This window comes from Mustela nigripes, chromosome 14, assembly GCF_022355385.1.
Source record: "Mustela nigripes isolate SB6536 chromosome 14, MUSNIG.SB6536, whole genome shotgun sequence".
NCBI classification, from domain to species: Eukaryota; Metazoa; Chordata; class Mammalia; order Carnivora; family Mustelidae; genus Mustela; species Mustela nigripes.
Window position 1 is genome coordinate 79,704,361 of NC_081570.1, and position 14,149 is coordinate 79,718,509.

Consider the following 14,149-nt stretch of genomic DNA (forward strand, 5'->3'; position numbering starts at 1 on the left):
CTCTGATTAACTGCAAGCTAAAGACATATTTACATGTCTGGGGAAACATCCTGCTTTGTTAAAGAGAAAGTAGAAAGTTCTAGAACTTGGTGGTTCTCAAGAGGAACCAATGAAATAATTTGGGGGGTGAGGGCACGGATACAGCCCAGAGTTAGATATGTAAATCAGTGTTTTGAGGGACACCTGGGTGGCTCAGTCAGTTAAGCTTGTGCCTTCAGCTCACATCATGATCTCAGGGTCCCAGAATAGAGTCCCGCATCAGGCCCCTTTGCTCAGTGGGGAGCCTGCTTCTCCCTCTCCCTCTGCCTGCCGCTCCCCCTGCTTGTGTTCTCTCTCGCTCTCTCTGGCAAATAAATACAATCTTTTAAAAACTCAATCAGTCAATCAATCAATCAGTGTTTTGAGAAGAATCTGCACAGATCCAAAGCCTTCCACTTTGCTTCCACTCAAAAGAGCAGACACTGCAGCATGGTAGGTAACTTACAGCCTGGAAAAGTATTCCGGATTTTAATTTGGGATCATTCTGCAGACTTTCTGGGTCCCGTCAGTTAAAACACTTGTGACTAGTCAGTCAGCTCTGCTCATGCAAACTAATGAAACATCACATTGTCCCACCACATGCTTCCACAGCACACAGGGCCGAAGGGATTAGGCACCAGGCAGCTGTTCCCAGGAATGCATGCTTCCACGTACCCGAAGACAGGAAGAGGACCTGCACCGCTCTCCCAGAGCCGATCCTTTGGCTATCCCGACAACACAGACATCTCGACAACAGGAACCAGTCCCCTCTCAGCCCAAGGAAGGTCCCAGATTCAAATAAAAATTCACCCTTGAAGATAAGTGACTCAAAGGGACAGCAGTCAAACAAACGCTCCTGTCGAGAGGAAATCCTGTCTGCCCACCTCTTGGGGAAGCCTTACTCTGCCTGCACAACAAAGGCTCCTTCTGTGACATCAAGCAGCAGGTTTAAGAGCACCCTGGCTTCTCACTTTGGCCACCTTTCAAAACCACAAGTACATCCAAGGGCAGCCAAGACAACAACAAAGCCAAGAGATACAGTCTCCAAATGAGGAGAGACCAACTCTCCCTTCCAGGCTTGCCTTCTGCCTGGCTCCTGGTGGCCAAGACTCCATTTCCCCAAGGTGGGTATTCAAGGTGCCCTGGATTTTAGACTCTGGGGACTGCAAGCTTTCCAGGCAAAAGGATAGCTCAGAAGATGCCCCCAGCCGAGGCCAAGCTTTTCGGAAGACTGTGGGGCCCAGTGTCTGGGGAAGGACCGACAGCACTCTGGGTTCTAATCCTTGCTCAGTCACCCACTAGGGTCTGAGCTCAGGTGCCTCAACATTCCTGAACCACCTTCTCAACTGTGAATGAGAACAAAAACTGCTGCTACTCATGATGAAATCTGCCAGGTCTCTCACGTGGGGTGAGGATGGGCACACAGGATAATTTATGATCATATCATTAAGGATATTTTAAAAATATAAAATGTGAGAGAGAGTAATTTTTGTGGCTAGGACACATGTTTATAAGACTGCTTAATAGTACAAAATTTTAGGTAATTTTTAGGAAATTTCCTCTGTTTTGCCTGGGGCCTTCCACAGGGCAGATATTCAATTAATATGCAATTATAATAAGGGTAACTTTTTAAAGATTAATGAGCTAAATATATTTGTCAGGAAAATAGCAAACTTGAAATTTATCAGAGTATTTTGCAAGGCAAAAAGGTGTTGTCTGGTGGGTTTCCCTCTGAGTATATGTGGGGTGTACAAGAAAAGTGGTCTGGGCTTTCCCAGATGACCCCATTATCATTGTGCCAACAGCAAACAGGACAAAATGGAAGATTTTCAGACTTGACGTCCAGGCAAGTCACTGTCGAGTAACTGTCAGGCAAGTCACTGTCACTGAAATTAACCTTTGAATTCATTATGAAAAGTAACAAGTAAGGCCAAAAAAAGTTAACCTCAAACAAGTCCCCCGAACCAAAAAAAAAAAAAAAAAAAAAAAAAAAAATCAATAATCTTGTTAAAAGTAAACCTAACTGGTCTCACACCTTGGGGCCAGAGATCTAAAACTCTTAACTTTAAAAGCTCCCAGCATGGGGTGCCTGGTGGCTCAGTGGGTTAAGCATCTGCCTTCAGCTCAGGTCATGGTCCCAGAGTCCTGGGATCAAGCTCGGTGTGGAGCTCCCTGCTCAGTGGGGCAGTCTGCCTCTCTCTCTGCCCTGGCCCCTCCCTGGGCTCGTACTCCCTCCCTCTCAAATAAATAAAATCTTTAAAAAATTTTTTTAAAAATTTACCAGTTCCCAGCTTCCAGTGGTGAGTGAGTGAGCAGTGGGTGGTTAGTGTTTTCATAGCAGCTGAGCTGTAAGAGCTGAGTTAGGTCTAGAAATGCTATTTCGCCCTCAGGGCAGCTCTGCTGAGGCACCTCAGGCAGTCCTCCCCATCTGGGGGCCCAGATTCTCATTCATACCTTTTTGTCCCTTCCTTTACAGGAGCACAAGCTTTATTTGCTAATCCTGTGGCTTGTTCCAAAAAAGGAACTGAGGCAGCTAATAATCATATCAGCAATATTTAAAAGGATAAAAATAATAAAAAAGGAACTGAGGCAGCTAATAATCATATCAGCAATATTTAAAAGGATAAAAATAATAATACAAGGTACTTTGAACTCCTCAAAACCGGGAACACCTCAAGATAGTTTTTAAAGTGCATTGCGTGAACCAAATACAGGGGCGTCTGGCTCAGTTGGGAGAGCATGAAACTCTTTAGGGTCCTAAGTTTGAGCCCCATGTTGGGGGGTAGAAATAAGTAAATTAGTAAAATAAATAAAATTACTCAAAAAAATAAGTAAATAAATAACATTTAAAAATAACAAAATCTATTAGTAAGGCCAGGGAGCAAAATGGGATTTTATGATCCTTCGACATGACCTGCTCACTCAGCAGTAACCCTAAAGGATATGAGTTCTTTACTTCCTGTATTCGCCTTTCACAATGAGGTATTTTAAGTTAAGCGACGGCGTTGTGAATTTGGACGAATGTAGTTCTGAATGATAAACACACGTAAGCCAGCAGAGCTTGTCAAGTCTTCCACAGCCTGGACTTCAAACCCAGGACTCAGGCCCATCATCTGATAAGATCTTCTATAGAGATCTGACCTCTGTCCAAGTCATTTTCAAATCAAAAAGCTTTGAACTCCTGGCAGGGTTGACGGCTTGGACCTTGGGTGTTGATCAAGGACTTCCTCAAGATAGAAAAGATGACTCCATTACCACCCCTTGGGGCTCCTGGGAGCTGCCCCCTTGTGAGAGCTGGCACCCAGCCAGAGCCTTAGAATGTAAAGGAGTGAGTTCGTGAATGGCCTCCCTAGGGCACACAGTGGACATGCAGCTCACAACAGAGTTAACTCCATAAATAAAAAGTGGCTACAGGAAGTCAGGGACTACTTGGCTCTGACTCTAGGAGTGCTTGTTTTTGGCTGGCCAGAAGCTCTTCTTCTTGGTTGCCTCTTAACCTTCCCAAGAGGGAGCAATGACAGCACCCATTCTGCGTGTTCCATGCCAGTGATTCGGTATGAACAATACCAAATTGGGCCACTTCCACACCAACCTAGGCCGCCAGCAGGCTGCCTGTGAGCTCTCTGAGCTGGGAGGTCACCCAGCTAGATTTTGCAGAGCAGGTGCAGGGCTTTCTAATGCCCAGGACACCCTGGGGAATCTTATGAGCTGACATCGGAAACATTTCAGGACTCTCCAGCACTTTCTACAGAGTATATTGGCCTCTACTTGTTTTCTTCTTATACAACTGCAGTTAGGGCCCTAAAACAAATTCTGACCTCCTACCCGCCTAGCTCTCTCCCAGGAATCTGTACTGTCCACCTCCCAGCTTGCTACACAGCAGCCACAGGCCACACCAGCTTCGTCTGGAGTTTTTTCAAACATGCCAGACTTGTTCCCACCTCCAACTTTTTGCACTGCTCTCCCTGTGCCTGAAACAGCCTTCCTCTGGTTCTTCCCATGGCTGCCTTCTCTCATTACACAGGTCTTAGCTCAAATAGCATCTCCTCAGAGACCTGTCTGCATTATAAAAAAAGAAAAAGGCCCACTAAATCTTCAGTCTATTGCGATTTCCTTCATAGCACTTAATCTGCAATTAATGTGTGTATTACCTGGGCCCTTCACTAGAATAGTGGCACCAGGAAGACACCATTTCAGATGCCTCATCACTATCCTGTCAGTTCACATCCTTCCTCACCCCACTAAAGGGCAAGAGCAGACTGTTGGAAAAATTTGGTTGCCAGAACATCTTTAAGGTCGGACCAGCCCTTCGGTTCCACTACTAAGAGGGACTGGGCAGAACTTTCCTGGTGAAGCTCTAGTGCTTAAAAAAAACCAATGTACTCTGACAAAGATGCTCAATATATAGATATTGAACAAAGAAGTGAGCTAGGATCAAAGTGGCTTTCTTTGCTGCAGGGTCGGACAAAAAGAGACACCAGGAGATAAAACAGAAAGAACCAGCCCCTTCTCTGCCCGATAACATCACAGATTGCTGATCTTCCCCGGCAGGAAAAGGAAGGCAGTTTCTAAACCAGCTCTAACAAGCAGAAACTAATCACAGCCAGGCCCAATACAAACCCCGGACAAGAAGCTTTTATAACCGTAAGGCTTTTTTACCCAGATCCCTAGTGGGTAGGAGAAATCAATCCTTGTTGTAAAGTATTCAGAAGCCAACCCGATGATGGAGCCAGACCAAATTTTACTTCAGCATGTTGGAGATGTGGGTCCTAATTTACAGCCATCTTGGCATCTCTATAGAATCAGATGGACACAGCTCAGAATATGATATCATGATAACAAAAACATATACCCGTGCTTCCTTTTGAGGGACTTAGCAATATATAGGAAGTCAGCTGTAAAAATACTCTCAAATACTAGATACTAAGAAACAGTTAAAGTTTTTAGGTGTTATAGTTTTTTATGCTATGTTTTTTTAAAAAAATAAGAGTACTTATCTTTGAAAGACACATACCAAAATATTTACAGATAAAACAGGGGCTGAAATTGACTTCAAAATAATCGCAGAGGAAGGCAAGTGGGCGGGAGTACAGAGGACATGGGGCTGGCCCAGGCCCAAGCCCAGAGTAGCTGGAGGGTGGTGGGCCCTTGGGAGGTAAACTCTTCGCTATGCTCTGTACAGCTGACATATTCCCTAACAGAAAGGCTTTTTCAAAAAAGCCCAAGTCATTTTCACTTGTGGCATTAAAGAAGTTACCTGAAGGGGCGCCTGGGTCGCTCAGTCCATTAAGTGGCTGACTCTTGATTTCAGCTCAGGTCATGATGTCAGGGTTGTTTAAGATCAACCCCCGCACTGGACCCCACGCTGGGTGTGAAGCCTGCTTGGGATTCTCTCTCTCTCCCTCTGCACCCACCCCATCCGCTCCCCCCAGGTTCTCTCTCTGGAAAAAAAAAAAAAAAAAAGTAAATAAATGAAGAAGTTACCTAAAGGTGAAGGTTTCGCCTTTCCAGTCTTGCAGGGGGTGCTCCTGGATGATGGCCGGGGTCAGAGGAGAGTTCTGCCGTGGGGATTTGGAATGGGGCAGGGTCCCTAGGTGACTGAAGTTATCACAGGACCTGATGGGAGGAGGGCCCTTTTTCTTCCGTGGGAGGGTGCCATGTATAGACACGTCCTGATAGGCATCTCCGGGATGCTCAGCTGGAGGGGACTTGCTGCTCAGAAGGTCCATGGACGAGGCCAAAGGGAACTGGTGATTCACTGGCATGTTTCTGGGAAGGCTCACAAATTTTCCTGCAGCCATAATTCTCGGCTCCTCTAAAGGGAAGAGAAAAGAGCAAAGACATGAATCTCAGGCCATCACAAGAACGGACTTCCTACTCACAAATAGAAATGGAGACGAACCGTAGAACAGAAGAACAGGTTCGTGGAGCATTAACAGGACAAACAGTGCATGGCACCACCAGTGAAATGTAATACAAATGGGAAGCTTAACCATGTCCCTTTTCTGATCCTACAGAGGAATTCTCCTGGGTTGGCAGCAGATCCACTGATGGAAAAGGGCAAACGTGTTTCAGAGACTCTAGGGGCACATGAGCCATTTTATTAGTTCAGATGACCGAAGCTGATGGAAAAGCATGACTAACAAAAAGGACTCTTGAGGAAGTACTCAAGGTTTCGAGGTAAGTGCATTAGAGAACACATTATAAATGTTAGATAATTAGCCTCCATCTTCCCACCACCCTGTACATGATAAGAACAGGTGGAGATTACTGGAATTCCTCAGCTGCTAGGACATCAGTGCTGACTGGCCCCTCAGTTGTGCTACCCAGGGTAACCAGGCAGAATTTTTTCTAGCAAAGACTTGGTGCTTACCAATAAATCAATGTACTCTAATTAACGAAGACGGGCCAGGGTCAGGGGTGAGGAGGTGGGTCACTCCTCCCTACATGAATGGGCTCAGCTGCAGAGGAAAGCTCCTGGGGTGAGGGTACATTGTCCCCCAGAGGGGTCGGAAACATGCCTGCCACTAGCAGGGTTAAGCAGCAAGCATGTTGTAGTCAGGGAAGAATGGGAAGGAAGAGAAATAAGACAAAAGGAGGGAAAGAGGGAAGAATACGGAAAGAAAAAGAAAACGTGTACTAGGTTGTATACAAAAGTAGACCCAACAATTATGCCCAGCTACGATCACTAGCAGAAATGTTCACCCTGAGCAAGAGGCAGCATACGCCCACCTCCCCCTCCCACAAACAAACTATGGTTTTGGCCTCAGCCAAATTAGACAAGTCATTTTTTTTTTTAAAGATTTAATTTATTTATTTGACAGACAGAGATCACAAGTAGGCAGAGAGGCAGGCAGAGAGAGAGAGAGAGAGAGAGAGAGAAAGAGAGAGAGAGAGAGAAGCAGGCTTCCTGCGGAGCAGAGAGCCCGATGCGGGGCTCGATCCCAGGACCCTGAGATCATGACCCGAGCCGAAGGCAGCGGCCCAAACCACCGAGCCACCCAGGCGCCCCTAGACAAGTCATTTTTAAGGCCAATATTATAGGAAAAGAAATCCATGCCTGAATAAAAATTAGAACTAGTCCCTGGAGACATTAAGGATCCAGAATCCATCCCACCCGCCAGGGAACCAGACTGGTCTGGACAACACAGCAGCCTAACTCAGTCTGCCTGATGCACTGGCCTCCCTGACACCGGGGAGCAAAACATTTCCTTTGCTCTGTAGTCTGTCCTAAAGCCCTGCAGCCCCCATTCCTCACAGGCCACCCCTCTCCACTGCAAAAGGACAGCTTGGAGTGAAAATCATTACTGAATAACACCCCTGCAGAGTCCGTTCCACAGAGGAACTGGGGCCTTGGGATGTGGCCTGAAGATAAGCAAGCGCACCGCTGCAGAAGCTCACGGTGTAGAGCGCAGAACTGGGATAAAGGCAGCACGAGGGGAACGACAGACAACAAAACATCCACAATCCCTTGCTTCACCTGCGACAGACAGAAACACACAAGTGCCAGGGGCTGGACAGAAGGAAAGCCTTCCTACAAGGTGTATGATTCTAATGCTGTCTTCCTTCTTCCCCAGACCTGGTCATTCTGGGGCCTGTCTGCTCCATGCCAAACTGTGACCACACAGAAGGCCTGGCTCACGGGGGTGCGAAACAATAGGACTATGAGTCCCCATGTGGGCCGCTCCCGGTTCTGGCCAGCACCTGGCACAAGGTCAGAACTTACTCAATGTTAGTCATCATTATTTAAAAAGAAATCCAAGCTCCCTGGCCCTCCCTAACCACCAGTGACGTAAGCCTACCAGGATTCCTTTACCCTACACACACACACACACATACACACACACCGCCCCTCACAGTTGTGACTGCTTGCCTGTCCAAGCTGTCAGCACCCTAGGGAGGCCTAGATCATTCCAAAGAGCCTGCTGGGGAGTCCCAGAGCAGCACAGAACCTCTTTCTATGCAGAGGGATAGTTGAACAACTCTCTCCAGTTCTTATGATGGGTAAAGGTTGCCCTGGCTCCAACGCTTCTGGCCACAGGTTTCTTCTCTGCTTATCCAAGATCTCGATTTCAAAACAGGGCTAAAGTGCTCAAGAATGCCCTTCAGCAAGCTTCCCATACTTCAGTTTACTCTCTGCATTGAGGGTTAACACGTGCCCTTCCTACTTTCAATTCAAAATACACTGAAATACTTCTTCCATATAAGATACTTAGAGAATCAGTGATGTATCAGCCCCAATCCCTGACCAGGAACTCAGAATCACCAGGGACCCTTCATATGCTGGAGGGAAGAACAATTAATCTCAACAAATTGACTTGAGGAGCATCTCAAACAGGGCGATGCTAGAGAGGAGACATTGTGGAAAGATTCTGAAAGGTCAGGAATTGTATGGAAAAGCCTTCCGAGACGATGCTAGAGGCAAGGAGGTGCCTCCAAGGTTAGGTGCCAGAGAAGACCTGGAAGGGAGAGAAAGAAGCCGGTTTGTGTCCAAGTGGGTAACTCCGGGACTTCTGGGAAGGAAAGAAGGGAGACAGGCAGGCCCGTCAAGCTGCTACCCACAAGCCAGTGAGGAAGGATTTAGAACCCTGACCTCGGGCAGTGGCCAAGCAAAGGAGGGACAGAGGGAAGAATGAGGAGCTCAAAGCCACAGCCACGGGAGGACAGTACGATGCTGTAATGTGCAGAGTGGGTAAGAAGAGGCCTCCTGCAGGAGGGAGGCTAAGAGGCTGGCCGCTGAGCTGGGGGCGTGAGGAACCAATGGCGCAATTCAGTCTTAGGAGAGGAGATACTGGTATGTTCGCTTAGGAGCCAGAACAGGATGTGGATTTTTAAAAATCATCAACATAAAAGGAATATTTAAACCAGAGAGCAGATCCCTTAGCTTGTTATTATCAACTGTGATAACAGATGTGAAAGTACCTCTTAAACTGTCAGGAACCATACAATATCCATGAATTATATTCCTGCTCTCTCTCACCATGGCTGCTTCGAGCCTATAGGGCCTAAAGCAAGGACTGAGTTTTGAAAACCTGAAGCTGGGGTGGGGAGCAGGGGGCAGTGGCAGTCCTCCAGCTGGCTGCACATAAGAATCTTTGGGAAGCTTTTAAAATCCCGACACCCAGGGCGCTGGGTGGCTCAGTCGGTTCAGCCTCTGACTCTTGATTTCTGCTCAGGTCGCAGTCTCAGGGTTGTGGGATCGAGCCCCACGTCTGGCTCTGTGCTCAGTGTGGGGTCTGCTTGTCTTTCTCCCTTTGTTCCCCAACCCCGCTTAGTATATGAAATCTTTAAAAAATATCAAAATAAAATCCTGGCACTCAAGCTGTGACCCAGACCGATGACATCAGAACCTCGGTGAGTGTGACCCTGGCATCAATCTTTTGAAAGCCACCAGTATTGTCCAAAGTGGAGTCGGGGTTGAGGCCCACTAGATAAGCAAATCTCTTTGGTAAAGAGCGACTCGCACTCGGACTGGGCTACCCAAGGAACAGAACAGAATGGCAATGAGGAGGGGTCCCTCAAAAGAAGCATCAATTCATTCTTCTCATCACCACACACAGGATGCAGGGCCTCCTCCATGGTGGGCACTGTGACTGGAGTTGGGGACAGTGTCAACAACAGTACTCACGAGGTTACTACTCTGTGGTGGAAGCAGACAGCAAGTCCCGGCCACACAAGCTGGTGAGTCTCAGAGCTATGGGAGCACAGAGTGGGGACCAGGGTCTAGACTCAGCCAGTGGCCAGAGAAGGCTTTGCTGAGGATGGGATGCTGAGCTGAATGATGTAAAGCAGAGTTTAATAACCGGAGGGAGAAGATTATCCAAGCTGAAACCTCCAGAGAATTCTTAGCTGCAGACAAACTTGAAGTATGGAAGCCAGGCTCCCCTCTACAACCCACTACCTCGAAATTGGGACTCTTCCCTCATTAAAACATAGGCTTGCCCTGTGTGTAGTCACTTGGAAACACTGGCTCAACCCTGGGCCCAGTGTCATGCTTGACTCAGCCTAAGAGTGGGGGAGGTGGGCCCAGACCAGAGACACAACTTCCAAAAATTATAACTAAAAGTGGGACGGAGGGCAGAAGGGGGAACTATAGGTAGAAGGAACTCATTTACAACCTTACTACAGCGTACTCCCTGTATTTCCTACTTGACCCTTATTCGCTTTTATTTTTTCCAGACTCTAGAAACCTAGGGCAAATCCAAGGGAAGGAAGTACATGGTATGTAGTTGGAATCTAGGTTCAAGGTAAGTAACTTTCAATTTTTTAACTTTTATTTGAGAGAGAGAACACAAGGAGGGGGAGGGAGAGGGAGAAACAGACTCCCTGAGGAGCAGGGAGCCCAACTTGGGGCTCCAGGGCTCCATCCCAGGACCCCGGGATCATGACCTGAGCCTAAGGCAGACACTTAACTGACTGGCCACCCAGACGCCCCAAGTACCTTTCATTTTGAGAGCAAAGCCACTTACTACATTTGACTCCACCAGGCAGAATCTCAGAGTGTTACATATAAGTAGGATCTCAGAGAATCAGGCCCAAATAAAGGAAGTAAATGTTCATTCACTGAGTATATGTTGTCTGAGGGCTTACAATGTAGCGGGGATGAAGACTTAAAAAAACTAGACAGGGTCCTGGCTCTCATGGAGTGTAAGTTAGGATGGAGGGGGTGTCCAGTCAAAACAGACAAGAAAACATACCAGGTAATATCCCAGCCTCATCGTCCTAAAGAACACAAACCAGGAAGAAATGATAGAACATACCAGTTGGGATGGAGAGCTAGTTAGATGAGGGTGGTATGGGAGGACTTCTCTGAAGAGGTTCCTGAAAAAAGACACAGAACCAGTCAAGAGAAGCTGGGAAGGGAGTTCCAGGACAGGTACGGGGCAAATCAGAGACTCTAAGGTTGGCACAGTGCTTGGAAAAGTATGGTGAAGACTAACCCCAATTCTCCACTTCCTGGCTCCCAGGTTTTCTCTACTTGGTGATGCTTCTGTCTCAATGTTTCTAGCCATTACATGCTTCTTATGTACTTTGTGATTCCTTTTTTTTTTTTTTTTTTTTTTTTAATCAAACACAGTATGACTCAGAACCTAGGCTTTGAAGACAGACATTCACAGGGCCAAATCCCTATTCTGCCATTTACTTACTGTGTGGCCTGGAACAAGTTACTCAACCTCTCTGACAGCTTCCCATTTGTAAAAATGGGTTAAAAATAGCTCTTCTGTGGGACTGCTCTGAAAAGTAAATGCAACAGTGTACAGAAAGCCCTGGACATGTGGCAAGAACTCAATAAATAGCCGGTCTCCTCCCAGCAGGTCAGGGACCAGGTCTGTCTTGCTCAGCATGGTATCCCTATTACAAAGAGAGTTCACAAAAGAAGTCACTGCTTCTGGGAAACACCGCAGCCAGGAAGGATGGGGAGGTAAATGTTTTAACTCAGAGCCATAGACATAAACACCAAACCAAGTAGGACACAGACACACACAGGCCCATGGAGAGAGCCTACAGGCAGTCTTTAATAAAAGAAAAGCCCAGGTGAGACTTTGGCCACCTGACGTCACCTCTCTCCACTATGCAGGTAAACAGACACGGTGTCCTAATTCAGTCTAATGCCAGACCTTGAAATATATACAAAGGTCAAAGATTCTGCATCTTGATATGAACATATGAGACCTTTGTGAATGTCCAAAGAGCTGAAATCTCAACAGGGACAAGACTGAGCCTGAGCAACTCCCACCCTCTGTGCTGCCCTCCTAGTCCTGCTCACCGGCTGTCTCTGAAGTGCTCCTGACCAGCGGTCCAACTCGCTGGCTTTGCAGAGATGTCCCGAAGAAACTGAAGAGCACATGCTAGTCAAGGCAGAGAGAGGCAGCCCGCTTGTTTGGATTTTTCCAGTTTATTTCTAAAATGAGCTATTTTTCAAGTTAAACTTATAGAGGGTCACCTGATGTGGGAGTTAAAAGCTTTGCCCAATTTGAAACTCTGGAAATGTAACTGGGTCAGCTGCCCAATTATGACCCCAACAGAGAATTTCTCATTTGGATATGGAGTTTTGTAACCTCTCTGTAGAGTCAAACAGGAAGAGAAGATTAAAAAATTGGCTTAGGCACTTAGAATGAAGTTTTTCTTCAGTTTAGAAATGAAGAGTATCCCTATTTTCGAAGAAAATTTATGAAGTCTAGCCAAATGACTGAGATATGAATAATTCTTCCATGGATTGTATTTCAAGCAACACAACACAGAATTTACATGATAAAGTCCTTTCTATATGAACAGGAGATTGAGATCTTGGTTAGTCATCTGGAAATGCCAGGCTTCTCAGCAGGTTTAGAGAAAGCTGGCACGCCTTTCACATTTCACATTTCGCATACCCCCACACAACAGCTTGACTTGTGGCCTCGCCACTATTAACTGGGCAGCCCCTGCACGGATGCTCTGTTGAACCCCCTCTGGGCACCGAGGCCTCCCCTTCCTCCTGCCTCCGTCCTTGGCAACGTGCAGGAAGATCATCCGCTCCCAAACTGACCTTCCCTCCGCCAATGTATTTTCCTTGGACAGATCTGTGCAGCCTTGGGAGATAAGTTTCAAGGTTTAAAAAAAAAATCTCTGAACGCCTGGCTCCATTTTTTATCCCAGCCAATGGCTCTGGGCGAAAGCACACGCGAGGCTAGGTAAACGCTCTGGCCCCTTCGGTGTACTCTTCCTCAAACGAGTTAATGCCAAAACCAGTTTTCCACCCCAGCCACAACCCACCGTGTTGCCCACGGAACACTTCGCCTTGCCAGCTGCTTCGGAGCCCACTCGACCGCTCCCAGACAAGTGTCTACACCTGATCCAACTTTTAAAGTGGTGGCAGCCGCTGCCGCTTAGGGAAAGAGGGGCTGAGATCCGAACCTCTTCCAGTCGCGTCTACCGTCCCTCCCTACACCTCCCCTTCCCTCCCCTCTCCGACGCAGAGGGAGCGACACAAGCAACTATTCATTCTTTCTCAACAAAGACAGAGGGAGGGGGATGTTGTCAACAGTTACCGGGCAGGCTCCTTCGCTTTCATTGCAAACTCTCGGAGATTAGGGGAGAAACTCGCTTCCTCCAAGCCCAGGGCTTCCAGCGGAGCCCCCAGGCCCCCGCGCCCCCGACCCCCTCGGAGAGGGGACCGGACGAGCCAAGCAAGGGCGGCCGGCCGAGCCGCCCCGACCGGCGGGGGACAGGATGGGGGTCGGGGGAGACCAGTGGCCGGGAAGATGCCGCTCGCGAGCAAAGAGCAGAGATGCTCACTGCGCTGAGCGGCTCCCGCCGCGAGCCACGTCTGGGGAATACCGGCCAATTTCGAGGGCCCCGAGGGCACAAGCCGGGTCCGCACTTCAGCCACTCCCGCCCCCAAACCCCAACTCTGCTGGGGGCAGGGGATCGCCGGCTCGACTTTCCCCCTATCCTAACTTTCTCCAACAAACTTCCCAGCCCGTCCTCCCAGACGAGGGGGAGACCAAGGCGCCCTGGGACGACCAGCAACCCCGCGGGGCGCGCGGCCGACACTCACCTCCCCGCGCGGCGCTCGGTGCCGGGGCTCTCCGGCTAGGGGCTCAGAGGCGCCCCTCGGCGGCCCCCCAGCCGCGGCTGCTCCCAGGGCGCGGGCCACTCATGGTCGGCGGGGCGTGCCCGCAGAAAAGCCCGCGCGCGGATCTCCCGTGCGCCGGGTGGCTCCGGCGGCGGCGGCTTCGGCGGCGGCTCCGGCTCCTCCAGCTCCCGCCCCGGCCCCGGCAGCTGCAGGCGCGGCTCTGAGCCCGCGGCGCGCGCTCCAGCCCTCAACTGGTGATTTGCGGCGCCGCGGCCCCACCCCGGCTAGCCGATTCGCGCGCCCTCGCGGAACCCCGAGACATTTACATGCCGTGACCTCGCCTTGCCCTCCTCTGCCGGGTTCGGGAGTTTGGTTCCCCTTGTATTCCCCCCGCCCTCCCAAAAGTCTTGAAGTGAGGATTGGCCGCTTCCTCGCTGTACCCCTCTGGAGGGACGATACTCCCTATTCCAGTCCTCCCCCCTTCCCCGCGTTAATTACCCGGCTGGTCGGCTTTGCTGTCTGCAGACACCTGGCTGGCTTGCAGTTTAAAGGGCTTTGATGAGGCAACGATCCAGG

The 14,149-nt window shown here is 48.9% G+C and overlaps 1 protein-coding gene across 2 annotated transcripts in view; it reads right to left on the reverse strand.

Annotated features, from left to right (window-relative positions):
* Positions 1-13,788, reverse strand: part of BCAR3 (BCAR3 adaptor protein, NSP family member) — a 110,138-nt gene extending 96,350 nt beyond the window's left edge. The window contains exons 1-2 of one of the 2 annotated variants that reach the window (XR_009399535.1): positions 13,556-13,788; positions 5,503-5,833 (exon numbers count right to left, since the gene is read on the reverse strand). Coding sequence is in view for 1 of the 2 variants with exons in the window: in XM_059375433.1 (XP_059231416.1) it covers positions 5,503-5,819 (317 nt within the window). In the remaining variant the exon portion in view is untranslated. The remainder of the gene's footprint in view (positions 1-5,502; positions 5,834-13,555) is intronic. The other variant, XM_059375433.1, reaches the window with a different exon arrangement.
* Between the last annotated feature and the right edge of the window lie 361 nt (positions 13,789-14,149).